Source organism: Delphinapterus leucas, chromosome 16, assembly GCF_059928025.1.
Source record: "Delphinapterus leucas isolate spDelLeu-1000000601 "Yukka" chromosome 16, BTC_Dleu_Yukka2, whole genome shotgun sequence".
Classification (NCBI taxonomy): domain Eukaryota; kingdom Metazoa; phylum Chordata; class Mammalia; order Artiodactyla; family Monodontidae; genus Delphinapterus; species Delphinapterus leucas.
The window spans coordinates 82,761,816-82,789,601 of NC_143144.1; the positions used below are offsets into that span (position 1 = coordinate 82,761,816).

At 53.0% G+C, this 27,786-nt stretch overlaps 1 protein-coding gene across 4 annotated transcripts in view; it reads left to right on the top strand.

The window, feature by feature from the left end:
- The window catches only part of PTPRE (protein tyrosine phosphatase receptor type E), a 97,676-nt gene that overhangs the window by 44,881 nt on the left and 25,009 nt on the right, over nt 1–27,786 (top strand). For 2 of the 4 annotated variants that reach the window (XM_022568456.2, XM_089898358.1), the window contains 7 exons: nt 9,144–9,262; nt 14,608–14,713; nt 15,025–15,098; nt 16,737–16,873; nt 22,151–22,241; nt 26,698–26,774; nt 27,455–27,491. In XM_022568456.2, the coding sequence (XP_022424164.1) occupies nt 9,151–9,262; nt 14,608–14,713; nt 15,025–15,098; nt 16,737–16,873; nt 22,151–22,241; nt 26,698–26,774; nt 27,455–27,491 (634 nt within the window). In that variant the 5' untranslated portion in view covers nt 9,144–9,150. Of the gene's footprint in view, nt 1–9,143; nt 9,263–14,607; nt 14,714–14,789; nt 14,881–15,024; nt 15,099–15,647; nt 16,518–16,736; nt 16,874–22,150; nt 22,242–26,697; nt 26,775–27,454; nt 27,492–27,786 lie in introns of those variants that run through there. The other 2 variants (XM_022568459.3, XM_089898359.1) reach the window with 2 other exon arrangements.

Genomic DNA, 27,786 nt, shown 5'->3' on the forward strand with positions numbered 1-27,786 from the left:
CCAGTCGGGCAGACCTGGCCGGCTGAGATGGCGGGGGGTGACAGCAGCGGGAGGCTGCCGAGGGGCCTGACTTCGTCCGGCAGGAGCGAAGAGGCCAAGAGGCCTGGGGGCAAAGGGCATGTGTACCCCGAGCCTCCCGCAGGGAGAGCCGGGCAGGCAGAGGGAGGCCATCGGGTGGTTCCGTCCGACTTTGGCCAGGGCCCTGGCAGCTTGCCTCTGCTCTGGAGACCAGAGGAGCATGGGTTGGGTTCCTAGAGAGCACTGAGCTTCCCCAGCCTGTCTCATCCATTATCCTCAGAACCTTCCAGAGAGGGCAGGTGGCAGACGTTCTAAGCCACGGTGCTCAGGGGAGGTGAGGAACCGTTTCTGTCTGCAGTTAGATGAAGGATCTGCATGGCTCTGCCTGCCTCCGGGCCAGGGTTGGGTGGGGGGGGGGGTCTCTGTGGAGCCTGGAGGCCTCGCCCCGGGAGGACACACGCAGCCACCCTGGGACCTGAGCCCACCGCCTGAGCAGGTGGAGTCGCCCACCCTGAGCTCTTCCACTTCTCCTTTCTCCAGCTGCCTCTGAAGGTCACTGTGACCGGCGTTCCCCAGGAAAGATTGGGGAGCAGGGGACACAGTGCCCTTGGCCCTGGCTCTGCCCCGCCTGGGCAGGTGACAAGGGGCATGGGCTGTGCCTAGCTGGAGGAGGCTCGCACTGCTTCTGCTCCTGGCCTGCAGCTCCCAGCACAGCTGAGGGACCCGTCACTAAAGCCCAGGGGGACAAGCGAGAAGGGCCATGTGTCCGGGTTGGGGCCGACTTTGGACTCTGATTATGGGCTGGCTAAGGGCCCTGCACAGCCGGGCTGGGCGCACGCACTTGGGCTCAGGGGCTGCCGGCACCTTGCCCCACCTATGTGCATTGGTGGTTCCTGGGCATCAGTGTGGCAACAGCCGGATCTGTCCAAGCTGTTTCTGAAGCTTGTTTGCAGAGAAATGGTTCTTTTGTGGGACAACAGGGAGCTTATCTCCCTCGACAAAGATCATCCCAGGAGGGCACGACCTCCACAGACGCTCTTGACCACAGACTGAGTGAGCATCCAGGCTCCGCGCCAGCGGGCTTTGTCGTGGAAATAGCAGCTGCGCCCCAGGCTGTGCCCACTGCCCTGGCTGCTTCCAGGGGGAGTGATGGGGCGGAGGTCTTCTCGGGAGATAGTAGCAGTCACTTGGCTGAGTTTAAAGTCTCCCTGCAGCACGCATGGTGCCCCAGTAGTTCTAATAACCAGCCCAGGCCGATGAGTTAACAATTCACTCACAGTTATTATCTCATTGGATCCTCTTGTTTTACTAATTGGGAAGGAAGGTCAGAGAGGTGACGTGGCCTGGCAAAGACCTTCATCCGGTGGGGGCGGGAGAGGAGAGAAAGAGAGAGAGGGTGAGAGCAACAGAGATACAGAGACAGAGAGACACTAAACGCAGCTGGGCCTTCAGTCCCAGTAGAAGATGGACAGGAACCTGCTCTGCTTTGCCTGAGGGGTTTATTTCCTTCCACCACGCTCCCTGAGCATCTCCCCTGTGCCAGATGGACGCACGCATGAGAGCAGCTCCGCCCTCAGGAAGCCCCGGGGTAGGAGTCATTCTGCCCAGTGGAGTGAGCTTTACTACAGTCCTGCTGGAAAGTTTTTCCTGGATGTCTTTAAGGTAACCCTCCTCAGCGTTGCCAGGAGAGACCCTCGGGCTTCCTTATCCTGGGCAGGTCCTGGGGCTTCCTAAGGACCACGTTCTCTGCATGGGGGGGCCCCCCTGCTTCCTCCTCCCACTTCCCACCGTGGACCGGTTGACTCCTCATTGAGAAGACACCCCTCTCCTCAGGCGGCTTTTCAGACCTCCCTGCACAGGGTAGGTGTCCCCGCCAGGTGCTGCCACCTCACCGTGTGTGGCCCCCTCCTGGCACGTCAGAGTTGCATTGTCGTTATTTAGTTATTTCCTGTCTCCTGCTGAAACAGGAGCTCTGAGGGAGGCAAAGGCAGTGCTCGATTTGTTCCGTTGTCTCTCCAGACTTTGGCAAACAGTCGACTCGGTAAATATCACTGAAAGAGGAAAGAACGAATGAACAAATAATCAGCCCAACAGACCGTTGCAGGTTTACAGGGTTCACACAACGAGCCAGTAAACTCATGCCTTTGAAATCAGACGTGTGTGTAAACCTAGCCACCGAGGTTTAGCCCACCCATCCCTGTCTGTCGGCATCTCCACGTCTCATCCCAGGTGGGTGGAAGCAGCGTGGTCTGAGGTTCACCCAGCGGGGGTCACCCGGCCCTTGGAGTTGGCCACCTTCTCCTCTGTCATCTACACTGCTGAGTGGAGGGTCAGTGGAGACCCATTCATCACTACCCTTTCCCTGAGTCCCAAGGCACTGCTGCGTCAGCCTCTACTTAGCAGCTGTCTTAGGAGCTCTGTGCCTGAGGATAATGGATGGAAGATGCAGGACGTAGTGCTCCGCAAAGCGTGACTTTTCATTTAGATCAAACGGCTCTTCTTCGTTCATTTTGCCTGTTTTCAGCTCCAAGTGTCATTGTGCACTTACCGAAGGTGAAGTGATAGGTGTTAATGCTCCCATAGCAGACGATCCTCACAAACCATCAAACGAGGCCAGTTTGAGATCAGAGTCATTGTCAAATAGTGATTTTCAAACAGAAAATCAGTTAATTCCAATCTTAGTTCAGCGGTTTTTCCATTTCACGGAATCCAGCCACAACTTGAAAATTTGCTCCGTCAAAGATAAGCACCTGACATAATTGCTGATGTTACTGCAAATTTGATGAAAGAATTCAACATCTATGATACAGTTATTTGTTTTGTAGGATAATATAAATGTTTGTGGTAAGTGTATCACCCTCAGAATTGATTGTGGTGTACAAATAATTCATAATTGTGTCCAAACCAACGGGATGTTCTGTCCGTTAAAATAGAAGCTGTAGATGTCAGACTTTATAAATGGTGATAACTACAAGAGTAATTGAACTAAAAGTGTATGGTAATGAAGCCAACGTTGAATTTTCTAAAATACTTCGGCTTATAGCATGCACTCTTCCTTCTCAATTCAGCATCATATTTCAGAAATGTTTAGGCCGTCAGAGAATTACTTTGTAAATCAATCTGAGTGTCCAAAGATGGTGAACTTTTCTCTAAATGAGGCCCTAAATGTTGGCTTCATTCTGTTATAAATTAGTTGGAAATATTTAATAGTAGCCATCAACAAACAGAACACCAAAAAACACAACCACAGAGCAAAACAAAAACTCTCAGCTTTGAGACTTTTATAGAATTACAAGTATTAAAAACATAGTTTATGAACAGGAAGACATTAAAATTCCTACAAAAGCAAGGAAGGGATAAACGAATTCAGTGATGAGAGCTCACAAGATGCTATTCTGAAAAAAATTACAGGCAATTTCATGAAGAAATGTAAATATTAAGGATATTGAAGAATATATTAAAAGTGAAACATACTAAGAACAGACAAGGCTAAGAAATTTATTGGAGCAGGTGAACATGTACTGAGAATAAATATTCTGTTCATGTTCTTATTTTATTTTCATAAAGACAATATAAAAAGGTTTTCCCCCCAAATATTGCTGTAATGTGCATTGATACGTTAATTTTGTCATCTAGAATTTTTTCTTAAGTTTTAAAAATAGTTTTTGAACAGAACTCCTTAATAGTTTCCCATTTTAATAAGACCAAAATGCTCTTCAATAATTATTTTAGAAAGCATATGGCTTTAGTTGTTTTAGCCCCTCCTTCACTCTCAAAAGGGTCCTGATTTGGATGAGAAAGTATACGGCGCCCATTCTGAGGGCTCTAAGTGCAATGGCTTTAAATCTCGAGCATGATGGCTCCCAAATCCTCGTCTGCTCCTCGGTGAAGGAGCCTCGTCTGTTTTATCAACGTAATCGAGAACAGAAGAACCACCTGGGAGGGGCTGGAGCTGCAGAAGGAAAACACTACCCTCTTGGGGACGCAGGGGGCAGTCTGGTTCAGCCTGCCAGGACACCCAGGGCTACTTGGAAAGGGCACTTCCAGGCCCCGCTGGGCAGGAGGGGTCAGCCAGGCAGCCCCTCCTCAAAGACACCGGCTCAGGGAAGGCGCCAGCCCTCAAAGCGCTGAAGATCCCAATCGTCTGGGGTGGCTGGGACAGTACCCGGTCTGCTTGGGTCACCCAACACCCTAATGACTGTAACTCACACCGGGTGGTAGGACCCCAGGGAGCAAGCGTCGGTCTCAGACTTGCTGGACCTCAGAAGCTGATGGGACAATTCAAGGGAAAGGAGAGATGGGGTCGCGCGTGAGGGGAAGCCTGTGAGCCAGGGCTGGGGGGAGTGGGCAGGGGGCGGGAGAAGCCCTCTCCTGCTCTGGTTCCACCTCCATCTGCTTCTGTCCTCCTTCTGTCCCCCAGCTGCCACTGCCCGGTCTCCCGCCCAGTTCCCCTTCCTGTCCCTAAGCCAAGCACCCCAATCCTCACCTGTCTCCCACTTACCCTTGGAGTGAACTCAAGCCCACCTCTCCCTTCCAGCCAATCCCCAGACCCCCCTCCTCTTGGTGGTCTCCACTAGAATGGCCCACAGCCCCCTGAAATACAACTTGTCATCCCGCTGCAAGGACAGCAGGACATTTCCCGTGGGATTTCGGTGAGGGTGGGGGAGGAACTTTATCTCAGAAGCTCAGCTAGCCTGTCACACGTCATAGGAGCCCCCCAAAGCGGGGACCCACTCCCCCGTCTCAGCTGATGAATGATGTCCCCTCCCATCCACCTCCCAATATGGAAATCCCAGCACCTCTGACACCCGACTCTTCACCACGTCTAGCTGATTACCATCCACGTGGATTCCACCCTTGAAACCCCCCTCACATGCTGCCTCCCTTCCATTCCCATGGTCCTGCTTTAGTCCAGACCTACTCCATCTATTGCCTAGACCAGCACATCTCAAATTGTAACACACATAGGAACCACCTAGGGACCTTCCGAGAGGGTGAGAGGTCTGGGTGGGACCTGGGATCCTGCATTCCTAACCAGCTCCCAGGTGAAGCCCATGCTCCAGGACCATCCTGGGGCAGCAAAGGCTACATCACCCCCCGATTCCCTCCCCATCTTAACAGTGGCTCCTGATGGCTTCCAGTCACTCGAAACTTCCATGGCGGTTCATTGCTCAGAGCCAAGGTTTTCAGCTTCAGTCTATGTAAAACCCATCACTGCCCATATATTTGGATTTCCAACAACTGGAATCTGGAGTTAGGCCCAGGAATTGGCATCTTTGTTTAATGCCCCCAGTGGTTCTAATAATGTAGGTTTTCGGCGGGGGTTGTTTTGGTTTTGGGGGGTTTTATTTATTTATTTTTGGCTGTACCTCCAGGCTTGTGGGATCTTAGTTCCCCAACCACGGACTGAACCTGGGCCCCAACATTGAAAGCACCGAGTCCTAAACACTGTACTGTGAGGGGGCTCTGATAGTCTAGGTTGTTGATGGAAAATGAGCCTTTAATACCAAACCAAACACTTTACCATGGCACTCAAGGGCCTTCTCAACTCAGCCCCATCTTTCTGCCTCGCTCATCCCTGCTATACCTTCACGTACCAGAAGTCCAGCAGAACAAACCGTCCGCTGTCTGGACAGTAGGTCGAGCTGTCGTCTCCCTCAAGCCCCTGTCCGCCCCCTCTGTGTCCTGGAGGGACCGCTTAGCCCTCCACCCCTGGGGAGCCTCGGTGACCTCCCAGGTGAATCACCGCCCCCATCTTCCTTTCTTGGTGCTGTGGCCTCACGTCTCCAGAGCGTGAGAGTGGGTGTCTTAGGGGTAGCTGTTTCCCACTCGTCCTTCCAGCTCAGGAGGGCTGCTTTAGGGCAGGGACAGGTCTGTATTCATCTTTGCATCTCCAGGACCAAGCGGGCTGCCTGCCCCAGAGCCATTTCCTAAAGAATAGTATTGAAAAGGCATCAAATGGGGTTTAGAAAAAGACAATTTTAATCAAATGTGTAGCTGGCTGACTTTTGAAGGGTGTAAAAATAAAGTCTGCTTTGTTGGAAATCATCTGTTTTGATCATCTCAGTTTTGGAGAGCAATGTGCTTTATGCCCCACAGTACTTCACATTTGGTGAGCACACAAGCACTGATTAAATACAAATCACTCAAAGTCAGTATAGATTTAATTACTGTTTGAAGCATTATTTTTGTACTGATTCGTGCCTGTGTTTATCGGGTAGCTTGTGCAAACCCTTTGAGGGTGAATGGCCAGGGACTGGCAAGCTGTCATTGGCCTCTTAAGTGCTATGATTAAGGGACTCTAGGTGGTGGGCTGGGTTTGAATTCTGCAACGTTTAGTGCCCTCTGCTGGTCACACCAGGCAAATCACCTGCTGCTCCAGGAGGCCCTTGCAGAGCTCATGGTGTCTGATTCCTGATAAGCTGGTCTTGTCTGGCCTCTCTTTAGATCGTTGAACATTTGGAAAGGAGGGTTTTTAAATTAATGCATGGAAGAGAAAAATGTTCCACCTAGGAATTCTGCCTCTCTGGGTTGTATTAAACCAATTAATACCTTCTAATCAATTACACTACAATTTACTCAAATATATTTTTTTAGTGATCTCATTTCCTTTTCTCATTTTTATTGAAGTATAGTTAATTTCCAATATTGTGTTAGTTTCAAGTGTACAGCAAAGTTCAGTAAAGTGATTCAGTTATATATATATATATTCTTATATATATGAGATTCAGTTTTATGTATATTATATTTTTATATTTATATATTTTACATACACTTTTTTCAGATCCTTTTCCATTATAGGATATTACAAGATATTGGGTAGAGTTCCCTGTGCTCTACAGTAGGTCCTTGTTGTTTACCTATTTTACATATAGTGGTGTGTATCTGCTAATCCCAAATTCCTAATTTATCCCTCCCCACCTCCACTATCCCCTTTGGTAACCACGAGTTTTTTTTTTTATGTCTGTGAGTCTGTTTCTCTTTTGTAATAAGTCCGTTTGTATCATTTTGTTAGGTGCCGCATATAAGTGACGTCATGTGGTGTTTGTCTTTCTCTGTCTGACTTACTTCACTTAATGTGATAATCTCTAGGTCCATCCATGTTTCTGCAAATGGCCTTATTTCGTTCTAGGAAGGAGTAATATTCCATTGTATATACGTACTACATCTTCTTTATCCATATATTAAGAGTATCATAACAGTGCTCAATAACAACTTTTTAATGCAGCGTATGCAGAGTGCCTGTCAGGGGTTGAGGGCTTTTGTCTCCAGCGGCCCAGGATTGGAATAGCGGCTCCTGAGTTTCCTCTGGACTGGATATGGACCAGCTCCCCCGTGGGGCCTCAGTTGCTCCGTCCTGGAGGGATTTCTGTGAGGGTGATACCCATAGAAAGGGTGTAGCACACAATAGGTGCTCACAGAGCGGGAGCTATTTTGCATGTATGGCTCACTTAGTAAATCTCAAATACATTTTGGAAACAAAAAAGAAGAAGGAACTAAAAGTGTTGATCGTGACTGTGGTAGTTGTTCTGGGATAATTGTCATAATGTGCTCAGCGTGGTTTCATTTTAATAGTGGCGATTGCTAGAAAATGATTGGGTTTTTTGCGTTCATTCAGAGCCTTCTCTAATTACAAGTGTTTCTTGGCTTTGGTCCATTCGTATACCCGAGGGAGGCTTCTTGCAGGAAAGTGCCATCTGTAGGGCCGGGCGCCCAGGCTGACTGTGGACAGGGCTCGTGGATGGAAACGGAGGAGGGCGTCCAGGAGGGAGGACACGCCTGCATCATTAGCACCAGATCCCACCCGGCAGGTGCCACTGCCCACCTTCAGCTGCAGGGAGCCCTCGGGAGGGGTTTCTATACCACCAATCACTATCATGATTCCCAAGGATTTGTGGTGTCTTTGCCAAAACGGAGCGCTGAGTAGGGGGTCCCAGGTGACTGCCTGCAGGTCTCCTGGGCGAAAGAGCCTTTTTCTCTGTCGAGCCGCGTTGCAGTCTGGGTTTGCCCAGCACGTCTGCCCATCCACCCAATAAATACTTTCCCCCATCCCCGAGGTGCCCAAGTGGGTCTGTCAGAGATGAGCTGACCATGACCCCTCCTCCAGGAGGGGGCTTCCCTCTGCTTCCCCTGAGAGCTCAGACCGGAGCAGAGTCCAGATGCAAGGCCTGATATCAGCCCTGAGTCGTGAAGATTACACGGGATGATCTAGGAAAGCTGCCGGCAAAGTGCTTGGCTCAGAAGAGCAGTGACATGACGCCAGCTCTTCATCCCCAAGTCACTGTTCACACCTCATGAGGCAGGGGACTGAGCTGAGCTTCACGACAGTTAATCAGGCTCCGGAGTGTGGGACAGGTGGACGGCCAGGGGCTAGAGTTTTTCGGGGACCTTTTCCTGTAGCTCTGGTAGGAGGTACTCAAGGCCGGCACCCGGAATAAGGGCCGGGGTGTAGTTGTGGTTGTGGCTGAGGGACAGCAAAGGGGGACCCTGTGCAGGTGGCTGGACCCCCCTTCCAGCCCCCAGCCCTGTGACCACAGGCTACGTAACCGAGGGCGCTGATGCATCTCTGGGCTGCTGTGATGCAACACGGAAATACTCCACCGTGTCAGCACGGGCACAGCGAAATGTTCCTACACGTTCAACAAGTTACTGTCGTTGGCAATTCTCAAGCCAAGGTGACCGGGCCTCTTGCAGGGTCTGTGAAGCTGCCTCTCAGAATCCCAGACCTCGTGATGTTTTAAGAGTTTGTTCTCCCCGGCACCTCCACGTCCTTGGCCTCTTCTCTCCCTCCCGAAACAGACAAACAAACGAAAAAGGAAAGTAACCTGAACAGCAGGAGCTTTTATAACCTGCTAGGGTAGTTATGGCGCTACTAACCTGGCTTGTTCTAAGGTGGGGCTACTTCCCAAGTGCAGGTAGAAATCGTGCCAGTACAAGACCTCCCCCCCTACCGCAGACTGACAAAGCCACGCTCCCAAAGGGTCCCCACTGTCACCCCGATCCCCGGCCCACTGTTTTTCTTCCCGAGTCCTCTGTGTCTTCCCTGAGTTTCCCGCCTCGGTGGAGGCTGGCCATCCCCAGGTGGGTGGTGGGCGAGCCCTCTGAGCCCGTTCTGCCTCTTCCAGGGTTGCCATGGAGCCCTTCTGTCCGCTCCTGCTGGCCGGTGTTAGCCTGCCCCTCGCCAAGGCTTTCAAGGGCAACGAGACCACCACCGCGCAGAGCAACTGGACCTCCACGACCGCAGGTAAGGGCCCCCCCCCGCCTCTTCCTCCCTGCCCTCCTGCCCGTACTGCCCACTGCCCCGCCTCCTGATGGCCTTGTGGGGTGATGGGCAGGTGAGTGGGAAGTGTGCTTCTGACCCTGCACGTCTGTAGGGCAGGCTGGCTAGGAGAGCAGTTGCTCCGTATTTGACTGGAGCAAAGCTGAGCACTCGGGAGGCAGCGGACATAAGCTCCCACCCCTGCCCTGGGCTGAGAGTCCGTGTCAGCTTGGTGGGACGGAGGGCAGGATGGCCTCCGTTGTGCTGAACCCAACTCAAACCAGCCCTGAACAAACATGGATGAGTCAGTGGGGGATATTTAAACGCTGCTGTGATAGTTGATGCCATTCATTAAGAAATTCATACTGTGGGGCGAGATATTGGTATAGCAGTCAGGTTTATTTTAAAAAATGAGTCCGTACCTTTTAGAGACGCATACTTGAATGTTGACAGCTGAAACGACAAGATATCTAGGAGTGACTTGGAAAAGAATACGTAGCGGGGCCGGCCACAGACGCACACAGTTGATCCAAGAATGTCAGGGGGCAGATACGCGGGGGTTCATTACTCTAGTCTCTCACTATTTTTATACTTTGAAAGTTAAAAAGGAGAAAAGGAAAAGGAATGCCTGATACATGAGACAATATGGGTAGATCTCAGAAACATGCGAGGTGACCAGACGGGCTCCCCACTCCTGGGTTCACCTAAAAATAAAATGCTTGGCTGATAACTGGCTGTGGCTGTCAGGTGTCCTTACAGGAAGCGGGACGGTTGTGTGACCTGGTGCCCACCAGAACGAATGTGGAAGTCACCTGTTGCAGCCTCTGCAGGCTTGGCAGTGGCTTCTGGTCACTTCCAAGAGGGAAATCATCTGGCTCAGAGCCCCTGTTATGTGAGTAGACGGGCTCCTGTGGCCTAGAATTCCGGAGGACACCTGACCGACCCTGTGAGGTGCCCTTTGAAACTTCATCTGTTCCCCAAAAGAAGGATGAAGCATCATTTGGGATGATCACAGCGCTTTGCCAGTGTGTTCCAAAATAACCGGAAATCATTTCATTTGCTCACTGAACAAAATGTATTAAATGGTCATCAGGAGACATTATTTTACACACGTGGTTGGAGGTAAATATCTACAAATTGTAGAGCAGAATGTTATTGTCCGGATTATATGAAGATTCCTAAACATTAACAAGAAACAAAAAAAGACAGTAGGAAAACGGTAAAAAATTTGACCGGGCAAAATATGAATATCTAATTAAGTATGTTTGTGAATCATGAAAAGGCGCCTAACCGTCTAGAAATTAGGGAAATGCAAATTTAACTAGTATTATTTTACTTATCAGATTGACAGAAATTCAAAGAATTACTAATATCTGGGAGAGATAGGCTCCATCGTACACTCCAGGTGAGTGTAGAAGGTGGAAACATTGGCAACTTGCAGTTTCGATTACAGTTTAACGTGTGTGGACAGAATACAAAGGGTCCACTTCCAGGAGCTCGCCTACAGAAACCCTTGTGAGATACACAAAGGTATCGACATGAGCTGCAGAATTGTAGGTAATAGCCAAAAAGTTGGCAACAACCTAAGTGTCCATCCCAATCTTGGTTTATCCAAAAAGTGGAAATTCAAGGGGCAGTTAAACAAAATGAAGAGGCTCCTGTGTGCTGACACTGAAACTCTCCAAGACAGACGACCCAAGAAAGGCAAGTCGCAGAGCTGCCAGATACCGTATTTCATCTGGTTTTTTTTTTTCCCCACATTTCACATCACTGAAGTGTGCCTTAATATCTTTTTTCCTTTCTTAGTGGTTCATAAAGTAATAGCACATCTTACGATCCGTGGAGTCTTAGATGTGATGAGAGAGTCGTTAGGACTCCAGTTATCAGCGAACCTGTAGGTTTATGAATGTAAACGTGTAGGGAAAATGTCAGGGCAGATACACCCCGTGGGTTTAACAGCGTGTAACTCTGGGAACAAGAAGGGATGGCTCTTGCCCGTGACTGTTCTGTGTTTGGTCTGAACATTTTGCAGCAGGCCTGGATCCCTGTGTTGCTCCTATCGACCAGAACCCAGCAAAACGCACGAGGTACAGGGTGGGAGCAGACTTTTAAAGTGCCCTCTGCTGGTAAACAGCGGGTCCTGCAGGGACCTTGCCCACCCCCCCGCCCCCCAACCAGAACACAGCTGCTCTGCCACCTTCTTCCCCTCCCTCCTCTTCTCTCCCACCCCTGCCCCAACTCTTCCCTCCCCCAGGGACCCCCAAGGCAGGGCAGATCCGCACTGGAGGAACATCATCCAGTACCCCCCCTTACTACAAGAGGGGACCCCAGAAGGGGGGGGTCCCTTCGTCAAGGCCTTACACAGAACTCTTTAGGGCTGAGGGGGGAACCAAGGGGCCTCCCCACCCCCTGCTGCCCACCCTCACCTCACAGGGCCGTCCAGCACAGCGGGCGAGCTGCACAAGTTTAAGCGTGCAGGTGCATGACTGAGGTCAGGACTCACATGGCAGCCCCCGCCTTTCAAATTCCAGGACCAGATTCCATGTAAGCCGACACACACGTGTGCACACTTCTCAGGCGTGCATGGGCATAAATTTGCACGAACATCCATGCACACCTGACTTGGAGCATTGGCTGCATAGAATTGGAGGAGATTTGGGGAGAAGGCTGCTCCGAGTGGACCACCGGGGTACTTACCTCCAGGAGAGCCCCGCTCTGCTCCCCAACCGTGACCCTCAGCCCCACCCAGTCTGAGTCACATCACCGTGAAATGAAAACAGAAAGAGACTTGAATTTCCTCTTAGTCATCACCCTGACTTCCCGTCGGGAGCCCATTGGTGCCCAAGAACACAGCCCAGCCTGCAGAGGGTTTTTCTGACCCACATTGGTTTTCAAAATTGTATTTGGGTTGAATTGCTTACCGATATTTAAAAATCAGATATTTTTTACGTAAAAATATAGATTTCTTCCTTCGGTAAATTGGAAGAACTGAGCATGCCACGTGCACCTCTCCTTGGCCCCCGTGAGTTGGGGCTAAGACGCGGCCAGCCCTGCAGACAGGGCATGGACACCCCGCCAGTTCCCGGAGCCCCACGGGGCCTGCTCATCCTTGACTGTTCCCGCCTGACCTCCATCTTCCATAACAGACGCGGCTGCTGACAACTGACAGAGACCTCGAGCAGGGGAACCCATTTGTCCCTGTGGCCCATCGCTTCTGTCCGGGTACACGGCCCCTTTCTGGGGGCCTTGGGTCATTCCGCCTTGCTCCTTGAGGGTGTGCCGTGGAATTGCCCACGTCTGTAACTGCAGCCTTGACTCCGGGCAGCATGAAAGCGGAGGCTGGACCCTGGAGCCCCTGACGGCCCCAGGGGTGGGCTATCTGTGATCCCGGTGCCCACCTGAAGCTCCCGGCAGGCCTGCACGCTCAGCTAGGCCCATCCAGCCCTCGGACCTACGAGCTGGCCCGTCAGTCACTGCCATGGTTAAGCTGAGCAAATGCAGAAGTGGGGAGTTCGACAGGAGGGATGCCCCAGGAGAGCAGATGGGCACATGTCAGGCTCTGCGGCTGCATCTGGACGGGCAGGGATGGAGCTGAGTGGCCTCTCTGGGGCTGGGCCCAGCTCTGCCCCTTGGTAGCAGGCGTCTCCCCAATCAGTCTGGGCTTGAGTTGCTCCAAGGCCCTGGCAGGGTTCGGGGGTGCTCCAAGGAGCTGCAGGCAGGGAGGCCACAGGCAGGTCGGCTCCTAGGGTCAGGGAGGAGCCTCTGTAGCGGAGGGGCTCCCAGGGAGGGACTGAGCAGAGATCTCAGCCTGGCATCCCCAGCCTCCCAGCACAGCTGCGGTGGTCCCTGAACATCACTAGCTCAGGTGGCAGAGGCGTGGGGCAGCCTGGAGCGGGGGCATGTCGTAGGTTGGCCAGGTTTACGGTGGCTGAGGTCACCTCCTCACCGCTGTCCTCAGGTTTTAATACTTCCACGTCTAGCAGTCACTCAGGTCTGTAAGAGTCCTTCGTTCATTAGGAGTATAGCACTGACCACCCACAGGGTGCCGGCGTCAGCGCAGGGCCCCAGCGGCAGAGCTCCCGGCCCAGGGGTGAGATACCCATTACACCTTTGGGATACGTGGGGAGGGGTACGAGATGGGGGGCTGCGGGGCTGTGGAGCCCCCGCTGGGCTCAGGGGCCCTGTTGGCGCTTCTGTGACTCAGAGCGATGACGGTCCAGTCATGCCTTCTAGGGGCTTCCACTGAAACAGGGGTGAAGGCGGGCCCCCCGGGCCTGTTCCCCCCAGGAGAATAGGCTATGTGCTAAAGGCACACAGAGCCCCTCTGGGATCCACTGGAGGGGAGCTGCGTGGGCTTCGTGGACGAGGGGCCTTTGAGGTGCTCCTTGGCGAGCGAGGACGCTTTGGAGAGGAGGGCGCCGCAGGGCAGTCTGAGGGCACAGAAGCTGAGTCAGAACACTGGGCGAGGGGTGGGCTCTGAGGGTGGCAGCCGGGCCACCAGAGCCCCCTGGAATTCGGGCTTGCAGGCCAGGCCCTGGGCAGCCACGTTGGGTCCAGGGACGTGGCACCTTCTGGTCCAGGAAAGACAGATGAAAGGGGAGCGCGGGTGGTGCCTGGTCAGCAGCTTTCCTCTGGGCGGGTGAGGTCGGCAGCTCACGGCTCCGGGAGGCCGGGTCACCATGCGACCACGGGCCACTGTCCTGGGACAGAGCATCAAGGCATCTACACTCCCACCCTCCTCCACCTCCCGTTAGGGGGAGGGACAGGTGCCCTGGGACCTGGGGAAACAGGTCACACGGGGGTCTGGGCCTTCACTACCCAGCAGCAGGGGGCCTTGGACACGTCAGGTCATCACATCCTCAGCTCAGCTTCTTCTTGGTGTCAACGCTGCTCATCTAAGTAGAGGGGCCTTTGTGGACCCAATGGACCAGGATGGTGAACTGAGTTGCAAACTGTAAAGTGGGGTCCGGGAAGAAGGGCAGATGAAGGAGGGAGTTTGCAAACTGTAAAGTGGGGTTCTCGTGTCAGGGAAAAAGGGTTGAGAGGGAGTGACTACTTGGCAAACTGTGAAGTGAGGTTTTGGTGTCCAGGAGGAAGGACTGTTGACGAAGGGAGTTTGTAAACTGTAAAGGAGGGTTCTGGTGTCCTGGGCCGCTGGGATGGGGGGGACGAATTGGTGACCTCTAAAGTGGGGTCTGGCATCAGGGAAGGGGGGCTGGTGGGAGGGCCACTTTGCAAACTGCGAGGTCTGGTGTTGGGAACCTTTCCTTGCCCAGAGCCCGCTTCCCCTTGTGCCTCGGGTCCTGACGGGGACCTGCTTCTGCCCCCAGGCGCTCCGGCCCCCGGCCCTCCGGCCCCCGGCGCGCCCCAGCCCCTGCTGGCCTGGCTGCTGCTCCCCTTGCTGCTGTTCCTGTTCCTTGCAGCCTACTTCTTCAGGTAGGAGTGCCCGGGCACTGGCTCACCCACACCTGCTAGGGAGGAAATGATGCAGACGAGCAGGCGGGGGCTGGCCGGGTGGCAGAGGGCAGAGCAGGGGCGGGGCCGAGGGGCCAGGGCAGTGGCTCAGCCATGAACAGCAGGAACAGCTTCTCTCGGCTCACCTGGTGGGTATCCCTGGGGTTCACCTGGTGGCTATCCCCGGGGCTCACCTGGTGGCTATCCCCGGGGCTCACCTGGTGGCTATCCCCGGGGCTCTGGACTCTCAGCAAGCTCCCTGTGCTGACACCTCACGCGTCTGTGTCTCTAAGGTTCAGGAAGCAGAGGAAGGCAGTGGTCAGCTCCAACGACAAGAAGATGCCTAACGGAATCCTAGAAGAGCAAGGTAGGGGGCCGGACTGGGCCGGGCCTGGGGGGGCCGTGCCTTTCTAACACCTTAACACTTAAATGATGGACTCCTCCGGCTTTGCGACTTTCATCTGGCTTTACCTGGTATCATGCCGTCCTTTATAACCGGAGTTTCCCCGTTTCAAAACTACTGTCATTTTCTGTCCGGTGTGAAACAGACGTTTGAGGCATTTCAGTTTGTGGCTTTGGGGGAGACACTGTTCATATCCTGTCGCTTTTCCAGGATTTTAACATATAAAATTTATCAGGAAGTCTTCGATCGTCCTAAGCTGAGACAGGTGGGCTCATAATGTACAGTTCTCGAAAGGGCCACCCTGGAATCCGCAGTTTTCCGATCAGCTAAAAGAAGGGAATTGATGTACCAAAGTGCTTAGCAGGGAGGCTCAGAGTAGCTCAGGGGGAATTTCCTGCCTTTCTTTGAGGTTCCAAATTCAGCTACTGACTTGTAAATTCTGCTTACAAAGGCACATTGGTTTTCTTCCCACGCGTTGAGATGTCCAAGAAAGGTATGTGAGGCAGAGGCTTTTAAAAATATTGTTCACACCAGTGACTACAACTTCCTCAGTCAGCTTGCTGCCTGGTTGTCCCGTGGTTTGGGGGAGCAGAGGTGCCATCAGACTTCAGATGAATTACAAAACCGACCCGGCACACGACAAAGAGTATCGGCAGCAAAGGACCTCAGCCAGACCCAGGAGGGCAGTTCTGTCGTGCTGGGAGACCCGTGACCCTGGTTTCATGATGACACGTGGCCTCCGGGCGCCACCTTCCTGCCCCCTTCTCCCTGCCCTGCACGTCCCAACAGCCCGGATGGGAGGAGGAAGTTGGGGCTGGTTAGGCCGCCTGCTCATGCTAGAGTGACTGTCTCAGGAGGAATGAGCCCTGGAGGGAGTTCTTGGCTGGCCTTCAGAACAGCTCTGCAGGTGGGGACAGGCCCTTTTGCAAGTGACAGCAAAATAGAGTTGACCTTGTTGAGAACAGCAGCTCGGTTCCCTAGGAAGAGAAGCACATGCCAGGGTGTCACTTGCAGTCTCACTCTGAATTTGTGAAAGCAGCTTGTCCGGGGACACCCTTGAAGTCTGGTCCTTCTCCTTTTCAGTGCCGCCAGCCCCTCCCCCCCCAAAAAAAGAAAAAAACAGCAATGGTTTCTCTTATTTCTCTTGGAGCTTATGGGGCTTGAGTATCCAGGACTAGTTGTTACAAAGAAGACAAGGCTGCGGGAGACTCATACCGGAACTGATTCCCAGCCTGTTACCAATTTGCGCCCAGAAACCTATTGTTATTCTGCTCCATTTCAAACCTGGACAGTTGAGCTGGAGTGTGAAGCCACCTGAATCCCTTGAGGAAGGAGAGGTGGCTGATGGGCGAGTGAGCTGGGAAGATGAGGCGTGTCTGGTTGGTAAGAGCAGGGGACGCCAGCCAGAGGGGCGTCCGTCTGTCACTATGAGTGATCAGGGTGTGTTAAAAGAGACAGACCTTGCGTTCAGCTGCTCATGATCTGAGCGACTGTCCCCCTCCAGCTGTGTCATTTCCTCAGGAACGTTGTCCGTCTGTCTGGCTAATGTCACCCATCTGGGAATATGGCTTAATAAGCCCTGTATTTCTGTTGATCCCACAGAGCAGCAAAGGGTGATGCTTCTCAGCAGGTCCCCCTCGGGGCCCAAGAAGTACTTTCCCATCCCCGTGGGGCACCTGGAGGAGGAGATCCGGGTCCGGTCGGCGGATGACTGCAAGAGGTTTCGGGAGGAGTTCAATGTGAGTTTGGGGCCCCTCTTTCTTGTCACGTGGAAGGGCGCTGGGACATGGGATGTCGTGTTTCAGGATAAATTAGCCCAAAGGCTCAGAATGCTGGCATCCATCGAGACACTGTCCCAAAAATGGGGTTCCAGGGAAACCTGGTTTCTGCCGTGATGACCCTCCGCTAACCCTCATTCCCATTTATGAGATGGTTGAGAAAGAGGTTCAGAACCTCCTTGCAGCTCAGACACCCTGGGTGCCGTGTTCTAAAGTCAAGTGTGACGGAAACACCGTTATCTCGATAATGTGCAAGACCGGGGCCTGAGTGGACCACAGGATAACAATTTCACGCTGAGAGCAAAGGAGCCCCCAAACCGTCCTGCACAACATCAATTAAACAGTCGAGGGGCTGCCTTGAGGGGACACTAGCTCTGCCTGGACAGCCCCTTGATTCTGCCCAAGTCAGTGTGTTCATCCTGCTACCGCTGTTCTGGGTGAACTTAATGATGGAAACAGCTAAGATGAATTTGACGAACTGGTCCAGCCCGATGGTAGCAAACCGATCCTACTGTCAACAAAAATGCAAATGTACATTAATGACACCTCCCCTTGTGTTGCTAATTTTTTAATTTAATGTTCCATGAATTGTGAATCTGCTAGATAGATAGATAGATAGACAGACAGTTATAGATGCTTGGATGCGCAGGCAGGCAGACAAGACGCACTGGGAAGTGTGGTCTCAGATTTGGCTGTCCAGTGTTTATCCCTGATCGTGTTTTGAGTTTTCTTTTATGCATCTTCCTCATATCGTATATAGCCGTGCGCTGGTGTTGAGCTTGAAAGAGGACGGGTTTCCAGCAGGGGGACCACCTGGTCCTGGCCCTGCCTGTGGCACCGCAGCCCCGCCCGGCCCATCAGTTATTCTCCTGGAAGCCACAGCTTCCGTCATCTGTGAAGGGGCAGGGGTGGGAGGATGCCTTAATGACCTCACAGGTCAAATATGAGGCTCTGACTTGGTAAACAGCAAAGAGTTGTACCATTGTGACATCTAAAGACAGCATGACTCCTGCTGCAGACAAGTGACTTTTTATCCAGAAGCAACCCACGAGGGCACGGCAGGGTGATGGCGCATTTAGACCCGTGCTTTTGTTTATTTTTTAACACAAGCCTCACCTGCCTTTATCTTGCTTCCTTTTAATTGTTTCCAAATGTATCCCCTTTTCTGAGCTATTAGGTCATAGTGAAAGACAGCTCCAAGCAGTATTGTTTTGCAGTCTCTCAGCCTGACAAGAGAAGTTAATTCTCCATTTTCAAAATGACTATCCAAGTTGGCAGCTACAGGACCATTTCCCCCACGTCCATTCTTGTCCTGTTTCCTCTTGTACTTGTATTTCTCCACGTGGAGGCTGGTGACTGCCCTTGCCGAGGGAGGGCTGAGTCAGAACTCGCTGGCTGTGCCACCATCTCAAAAGCGAGGGCCCGGGAAGAGGGTCGGGCAGGTAAGGCACTTGTCCCAGGTGCAAAATTTAAGGGGGCACCAAAACACTCTGTCATCTGGATAAATTCTATTTTCATGCAGCTTTTAAAAATCATCAAAATTAATGCAAGCAATCCATGATGAACAAAACAGCGCAACTGTAAATAAAGACAGGCTCACTCTGGTGTTTCCTGTTGCCCCAGGCTCCGACATGGCTTATCACCACGCTGTTGCTGATCCTGACGGTATTTAAAAGTTTGATATTTTGGTTATCATGGATTTTTTTTGCGTTTAGATTTTGTATTTCTTTTTAATTTTTTTTTTGGCGGTACGCGGGCCTCTCACTGCTGTGGCCTCTCCCGTTGTGGAGCACAGGCTTCGGACGCGCAGGCTCAGCGGCCATGGCTCACGGGCCCAGCCGCTCCGCGGCATGTGGGATCCTCCCGGACCGGGGCACGAACCCGCGTCCCCTGCATCGGCAGGCGGACTCTCAACCACTGTGCCACCAGGGAAGCCCTTGCGTTTAGATTTTTTTAGATGTTGCATTTGAATGGGATTTTTCTTGATTCCTGGGTTTTGGGGTACCAACCAAAGCAAGTGACTTGCTCTGCTCGCCCCACCCCTGCCACTGAGCAGCCTTCCCAGCTGCCCTCCTGCCCACGGCCTCCACTCAGGGAAGGGCCGGGAGACAGGGTCGAGGGGTCGAGTCCAGCAGCATGGAACCTGGTCCTGGCTCCAGGGGACCCAGGGCAGCTGCACGTCCCCCTCTGGACCCCAGTTTGCTCCTCTCTCAGGCGAAGGGCAGGCTCTACTGAGCGCATCACAGCTGCCGTGACCAGCCCGCTCTTGCCTCCACTGGTGGGCACGCTTGAGCTGGGCCCTCGACGCTCGTCCTCTTCTTTGCTCACCCTCTGTCCTGAGCTCCTCTCCCAGGAACTGTGCAGGGAGACGGACGAGCCCCAAAGTAGTCGATCCGAATGAGTTGGCACTTGTGTGTACGGCCAGTGGAAGCTGCCGTGAACTTGACGAAGTAAAAGAGGGCCTGGCACTGGGATCCGTTCAGTGGGGTGATCAAGGCGTGGACGCTGGAGACGGGCTGCCTGGGCGCCTGCCCCAGATTTGCTTCTTACCAGCCTGGAGGGCTCGGGCGACATCCTTAACCTTTGCCTCAGTGGCCTCGTGTATGAAACGAGGCCCCCCCCAGCACCCATGGGAGTGTCTTAACACGTGAAAGAGGTAAGGTGTGTGCCCAGCTCAGCCTGGCTCCTGCATGAGGGGAGTCTGAGCTGCCGTCCTTCTCAGGACGACTTCTCTGAATGTCCGGTCTGCCGTCTCCACCCGCAATGGTAGAACGCTGACCTAGCAGAGTCTGTTCCAGGCCCCCGGTTAAGTCCCTGCAGGTGAGGAAAAGGCCCCCTCCAGACAGCTTCTTCCACGAGCCTCTGTCCCAGCAGGTTATTTTAAGCCCAGTGCCTAAAAATGTCACCTCAAACAAACCAGCAAACCCTCTTTAGCCAATTTACGTAACCGGACAATCCATCACAAGGTAGTTATCAGCCAACTGCTAGCTGCACGGCTCACTCGGGGCGCTGCAGGGGTTACCCAGCTATGGCAGACCACACCCGGCCCGCCCCAGAGCTCTCTTATGAGCCCTGTGCCTTTGGAGCAGCTCAGACATGACTGACGGCAGGAGAAAGTGCTGGCCTGCTCTGTGTGGGCGGTCATTCTGTGTGCTTGGAAATGGAGTAGAAATTCGGGGAGCAGAGTGCTTTGCCTCCACTGTGAACTTCTGTGCTGCCGCCCACAGAGTCAGGATCATCACCCCATCTCCGTGTTCTGCTCTCCGGTCACTGCCGGGGCCACACGGCTGTGGGTGGCAGAGCCGGGTCCATCCTTACCGCTCAGACCCCTCCAGCCACTCCAACCTTCAGAGGAAGAGGGAGGCTTCTTGGTTTTGTTTTGTTCTGTTAATTTATTAATTTTAATAGAGTATGTTTTAGAGCAGATTTCGGTTTACAGAAAAATTGTGCAGAAAGTACCAAGTTCCCCTATACCCCATCTTTCCCTGCACAGTTTCCGCAACGATTAACGTCTCGTCTGAGTGTGTTACACTTGTCACAACTGATGAGCCAACGTTGACTCGTTGTTACAAACTAAAGTCCGGGTCAGGGGTCCAGCGCCGCACATTCTGTGGGTTTTGACAAACGCACAGCGTCATGCGTCCCCCGCGATGGTCTCAGGCCTCATTTTTGTTTTCAGTGCTGGGGTCAAAAAAGCTTCGGGGTGAAAAAGAGAAGGCTCTAGAATGTTGCTACAAATTTCACGTTGAGGTTTGGTCAAGAAACTCAGTGTTAAGACAGCTCGATGCAGAGCTCCCGGTGGAGGAGGTGCTGGTCTGGCGGAGAACTGCCCACCAGCCTTGCCCATGTGCCCGCCGGGCGGGCCTCCACACTGGCCCTGGCAGAGCCTCTGCCTGTGGCCACTGGGTGTGGTGGGGAAAGAGGCCATGGGCTGGCCGGGGCTGGGTCTGTGATGGAGAAACCCCCGACCCGGGAGAAGGGGGCTCTGGGCCCCCGTGGGCTGCACACCCGACTCGGGGCCTTGGCTTTGATCTCAGGCTGTGCCTCAGTCTCCTGGGCACTTATAGCCAGACGCAGGGAAGCCCTCGCTTGTCCCTACACTTAAGGAAGCGAGTCCCCTTCTCGTGGTCCAGGTGCCAGCTCCACGTGCCCTCCCACTGCCTGCTACGTGCTAGGCAGGCGACTCTGGACAATTCTGCAGCCACCCTGGGGTTCTCTTTCCTCACCTGCAAAACAGGAGTGATCCTGGTGTCACCTGATAATAGGTAAGTTGTGAAGGCAGGTGACCCAGCTCCTCCCTCAGTGCCTGGCACTTCGTAAACACTCGATAGATTTTAACACCAGTGACCCCTGGTTCCTCTGACGGTCAGGCTGAATGTTGAAGGATGTGATTTGGGGGTTCAGAAGGCTCTCTCCCACTGTGCACTTCGAGAAGCCCCCCTGAGCATGGAGCCCCCCCCAGCAGCGAGCAAACAGGAAGACAGTTGGTGCTAACAAGAGCCGAGGGCCTCTGAGTCGTGGAAAGAACTAGAAGTCAGGACGCTGGGCTGACACCTGCTGTGCCACACGTCAGCTTTAGGGGCCTAGCTGAGCCCCTATACTCATTTTCCTCCTCTAAGACAAAGGGAGGGTTAGGGCGGTGCGTGCAGGTCCCCTGGGGAAGTGGGTAGCTGCTGTGCGGGCCTGGGGTGGCCTGAGATCTGCATTTTCAAGGAGCCCCCCAGCTGTGCCTGTCCCACTGGTCCTCAGAGCACACCAAGTCCTCAGCAGGTGAGGGCTCGAGGACGGTCCTTCGCCATCACTCTGCTCGTCCTTCAGCCCAGCATCTGGGTCCTTGCTCCCGGATCAGAGCTCTGCCGTGGCCAGTTCCTACGTACTTGTGCAGGGCCTGCTCTGGACCAGGACTGTGAGTCCTGGGGGTTTGGTGGCAATGCACGGGCCAGCCCCTGCCTTAATGCACTTCGGGGTCCAGCTATGGGTCATCAGGTTATCTGCACCTCCGCTGGCCCCACTAGACAGCGGGCCCAAGGGGAGGGGGGCCTGTGTCTCCATCACATCTCTGCCCGGTGCCGGCCCAGCGCCTGAGGCAGAAACTTCCACAGGCAGGAGTAGAGAGATGGGCCCAGCACTGGAGGTGCTCAGAGACCAGATTTCTGGATTCGTGCGCTCAGTCGGGAGGTGACGTAAACACAGTGTTGGATTCCTCACGTTTAGTGCTGACCCTGTGCTTTCTTCTAGTCACTGCCGTCTGGACACGTACCGGGAACTTTTGAGCTGGCCAATAAAGAAGAAAACAGAGAGAAAAACAGATATCCCAACATCCTTCCCAGTAAGCTTTTACTTTTTTTGCGCGATGGGTGGCATTTTGACTAAACTCAGCCTTGCCTTGCAGCTACTGGTGACCCTGCCTGTCCCGACAGCAGATGCGCGGGGGCTTGGAGGTCAGGGCCTGGGTCAGTGCAGCGGCTCAGCCTTCGCAGCTGGGAGTCTAGGTGTCTGTCTCCCGCCCAGGACTTGTGTAGCCTGTGTTGCTCTGGGTCTGGCTGCCAAGCCTGTGCTCGCTGTTGAGACCTGCGCTGCCTCGTCTATCTGCCCAAGAGGGGTGCCCCCCGCACCGGCTGGCAGGGCTCCTCCTATGGACCCAAATCGTGCCTGGGTCTCGGGCAGCTGGTGGCCCTGGGCATCTCCCGTCTTGGACGCAGTGCTCCTGCCACCAGCAACAAGGCTCCTGTACCAAGGACAGAAGTGGCAGAATAAGAGAGCTGTCTGACATTGGCAGCTTGGTGGGAAGGCTTAGAAGTAACTGGATCTTTACCACCACAGCTAAAGGTGGCCATGGGCTGGGGAGGGCGGCCTCCAGGGGGTGAGGGGCCGGGGAGCAGACACATCTGTCCAGGGGCGTTGCTGGATGGGCTGCGCCTTGGCCTCGGTGCCAAGACAGACCCCCAGAGTTCCAAGCTGCCTTTGTGGAAGCTGGCCCGGGAGGTTTGCGACGTCCTTCCTCCATCCTGGACCCTCCTGTTGGCTTTGCCATCGGACTAACAGAAGGGCAGCCTCAAAAAACTCCAGGGAGTTCACGTTTGAACCCCAAACCAAGGCCTCCCCGAGTCCCAGGGAACACCTCCCTCCTGAGGCAGTGCTTCCGTGGGGTGGAGCAAGCTGGCCTGTGCTGGCCCTCGGCATGTCCGCTCCTGGTTGCACTTTTAGGGTTAGAATTGAGCCCGGCTGCTCTGTAGGTAGGAGAAGCTGTGGTCCGCCTCATCTGTGTGGTGTCTGGATTATCGGCACTTGATAGAAACAATTCTTTCCCATCTTACGTGCGTAGGATTTATTTGCGGTTTTGTTTGGGTTTTTTTTTGGTTTTTTGTGGGTGTTTTCTGCAGGGCCCACCACGAGCCTGGGTCAACTAAAACCAGAGAAGTTAACTAAGTAGTCTGCCATCCAACACATACTTGTAGAGGCAGCCAAGGGGGCACCAGGGAGACGGGTCAGGAGGCCACTGTGGTCACACAGCCGAGCTGAGAGGGTGGCTTGGACCAGGGTCAGGTTCTGCACACACTGCAATGATCACGTTGAGAGGACTTGCTGTTAGATTGGGTGAGGCTTATCGGAGGCAAGTTTCGCGGCTTGAATAGCTCAAGGGAAAGGAAAACCATGCAGGAGGTTGGGGGTCTTTGGAATGTTGTTGGTCGAATAAAAATCGGGATATTTGGAAGTTAGCATCTAGTATTAGTTGAATTAATTACTTGATGCGTTGCCTGCAGAACGTACACGTGGAGGACCCACTCAGCGCCAAAGCCCTTTGCCAGGTTCCTCACCTGCATTCCTGTCCTTATCACTCACTGAACACTGTATCTTTTAAAGCTAACGATTACATTGCCGATTAAGAGTCGTTTGGGTGGGAGCTCAACCGGGCGGAATTAGCAGCCAGGTGTAGGAATTACCTGCACCCACCACTGCTCCCAGATGTGATGGCTGGGGGAGTGGGCACCGCCTCCCCAGAGGATCACCAGCGGGGACCAGCAGGACCTGGTCCGGCACAGCATCTCTAAGCCGTGTCCTCCAGCTCGTACCGTGGAAGTGAGTTGGCCTTTCCTGCAGGTAGGAAAATGTGGGTCCTGCCTCAGCCCCTCCTGGCCCAGGAGCGCCACGTCAGAGGTAACGGAGGGCGCTGGCCATCCACAAGGGCCCACGGGACCTCTGCCAGAATGTGAGTGTTTCACGTTGGTGGGAGGATGCGTTTACGGAGCAGTGGCCTGGAGATACTCGGGGTGGGCCCTGGAGACGGCCAGCTGGGTGGCATCTGGCGTTTGGCACCAGCCAGACATAGGAGGAGCGTATCTGATTAAACTGAGCAATTGGCCAGAGATGCCCTGGGGCAGCTGGATCACGGGGATATCGTGCAGGGGGCTCCCAGACCTGCTTTCCCCACCCCAAGGCTGGGAGACCCTTCTCTTACTCAGGCTGAGGTCAGGGTCAACGGGCAGGGAGAGGGGCGGGGGCCCAAGGCCCTCAGTCCGGTACACCTTCCCTGCGCCTCGCCCTCTTCCCCAAGCAGAGATTGGCTGTAACTGTATCAGATTTATGAGGCGCCCCTGGGGCAGGAGCCCAGTCCTGGATGTGGCTCTAGGGAGCTCTGAGGACAGAGGTCAAGGTGCCGGGCGTGCTGAGAGGCTGCATGTTCCAAGGGCTCCACGGCCGGTAGCAAGAGAGCATCCTCTCTTCTGGAAAAAAAACACCAACACCTGGTAATGTTAGGAAATAGTGTTTTGAAAGAGTAGTGCAACTTTTTAGAGTAAAAAGACAGGAAGCTCTTAGAACTGCAAGATGCTAAATCTAACCAGAACGCTATTTTTTACCCCCTGCTTTCTATAGCTGTCCTCAAAAGGGTAAATTGGTCCAAATTATGTTCAACTAGCTTTATACATGTTCAGCCAGAGCTATTTCTGCCTCAGGGCTGTCAGCCCCTGAGCAGAAGGGTCTCATGGCCGAGCCTTTGTGGGCTGTGAGTTTGAGGTTGGGCACCCTGACAGCCCTGTGTGGGCCGTGACTGACCCTGAGAGCTGCACTGGCTGTGCTCGCTAGCAGCAGTGGTACAGTGTCCAGACAGCTCGCAGTCAACCCAGCTTCCTTCCATGTAAATGGGAGACGTACAGCCTGTGACTAGGAGGGAACAAAGCAGGGGCCAGGACGTGGAACTATTCAATAATTAATGCAGTAAATACATACGAAGTACCCACCATGTGCTGTGCCCAGCGCAGCATAATAAACGCGGAAGCAGCTTGATCCCCGGGCCCCGGGCCGAGTCTGGGCATCCTTCATATTTCTACTCCTGGGAGCGGCCGGCCGCTTACACACCAGTGGGGAGACCCAGGGCCGGGGCCACACCACCTGTAGGGACCCATAAAACCATCTAATTTCTTTGTGAATCTGAAGAAAATATATACCTAATCCAGCCTGGTTCACACTCATCTTTTTTTTTTTTTTTAATAAATGTATTTATTTATTTTATTTATTTTTGGCTGCATTGGGTGTTTGTTGCTGCGCGCGGGTTTTCTCTAGTTGCGGCGAGCGGGGGCTACTCTTCGTTGCGGTGTGTGGGCTTCTCATTGCGGTGGCTTCTCTTGTTGTGGAGCACGGTCTCTAGGCGCGCGGGCTTCAGTAGTTGTGGCACGCAGGCTCAGTAGTTGTGGCTAGCGGGCTCTAGAGCACAGGCTCAGTAGTTGTGGAGCACGGGCTTAGTTTCTCCACGGCATGTGGGATCTTCCTGGACCAGGGCTCGAACCCGTGTCCTCTGCATTGGCAGGCGGATTCTTAACCACTGTGCCACCAGGGAAGCCCCTCACACTCATCTTTATACCAACTTCTAATACAGTTGTAAAGTAAAATGTGTAATTTTTTTCTTTTGGAGAAAGGGGCCCATGAAGGCAGAAGTGACCTGGACCCATGTAGGTCACATAGGGCCCTGGTTGAAAGCTCTTCCACATGTGTGTACACACAAATACATACCACAAGCATACTCATACACACCACAAACACATATATACACCACACTCACATAAATACAACACACATTACACACACTGTATACAAGACACACCACTATACACCCCACAAGTACACACCACACACACACACACACACACACACACACTACACACACAGCCCTCCCTGCTCGGCCCTCCCACACTGGAAAACCACTTGTACCACAGACCAGAATCCTCCAGGCAGTGGCCCATCCTGCCCAGGCAGTCCGTGTGAGTGTGGCTTACCTTTCTGCTCTGGGGCAGACCTGAACATGAGGACTGGGGTCTGGAGTCCCAAACCCCAGAGCCTTGTGTCCGTGTGTCCAGAGGCAGAGTTGTGCTCCTCCTGGAAAGCCTGGGAGACTGGACCCCGGAAGTGGTCCTGAGGGTACCCTCACTGGTCAGTACTGGGGCCTGGTTTGGGGTTCAGAGGATATTGCCATCACACTGTAGGGGTCCCGCACGTTCTGCTGTGTCTGCGTGATGGTTCAGCAGACCGACTCCTGGACCCTGAAATTCTTACCTGTCATCATCCCACAGGTTGTATTGAGCTCCTGTTTGGGGCCTGGCTTGTCCTCAGTGCTGAGGTACAACAGGTGCATCCCCGACCTCAGGGCACTGAGGATCTTGTGGGAATGTTTAAGAAGAATGTCCCTTCTGTCCCGTGATCACCATGGTTATGTCCTTTGTAGTGTTTAATACTGTGCCTGTGATTCCCTTGTCCTAATGTCATGGTTTTTGTGTTGGGTTTTTTTGCAGATGACCATTCCAGGGTAATTTTAAGCCAGGTGGACGGAACCCCATGTTCAGACTACATCAATGCTTCATACATAGATGTAAGTATGCCCAGCCCCCCACCCAGCATGACACTCATGCTTGGACCATTGGGGGTTGAGTGTGAATCATGACCGTTGGACACTTTCTTCTCTGGGGCCACAGATGTAAATTGTCACAACTTTCCTGAGCGCAGTGGCCACACTGGTCACAGCACAGAGCATGAAAGTGCTGGGCCTTTTGAATTAGCACCTGTGTCGGGGATTTGTTCTTAAGATGCAGATAAGCCCTGAGGATGTCCATTACAGCCTTATTTATATCACTGACCAAACAGAACAGAGGGGACCAGTTAAATAAATTGTGGTAAAATCATACACAATGGATTATTAAGAATCCATTTTAGTTGAACCTTAAAAGATCATTTAATAGAAATTTTAAATTATCATAAAAATTCAGTATAAGAGAATGTGTACATATTAACCAATTTAAATATATATATATATATACGTGTGTGTCTGTGTTTCTGCTTGTGTGTGTGTCTGGGAAGGTAGTCACAGAAAAAATACTGGAGAGGGATATACAAAAATAGCATGTTATTTCTGGAATTCCTGGTGAGTTTTCTTTGTACTTTTCTGTGTTTTCCAAATTCTTCACGATGGATACGTGTTATTTTAGTAACAACAACAAAATCCTTCCACAATGATAATTTTGAAAAATTATAAATCTGATTTTATTTTTCTAGGGTTATAAAGAGAAGAATAAATTCATCGCAGCTCAAGGTAAGCTTTTTGTTAAGTTACTTTCTGAACATGATTTTGGTAAAATGACATGGAAGGTGATTGCTTCTTTATCCGGTACCAACCATCCTGAGGGTTTATGTCGGCTTTTTGTACGTGTGTGTGCTGCTACATTTACGTAGCTGATCAGAGTCCGTCTAGCCTTTCCCGAAGCACAGAGTTCAAAGCTGTCATGAATCTCACACAGCACTGCCACTCACTGTGTCTGCTTCACTGGCCAGGAGTGTCCCATCCCCTGCGAGCTGGTCAGAAATGCAGCAGCTCAGGCCCCACCCCC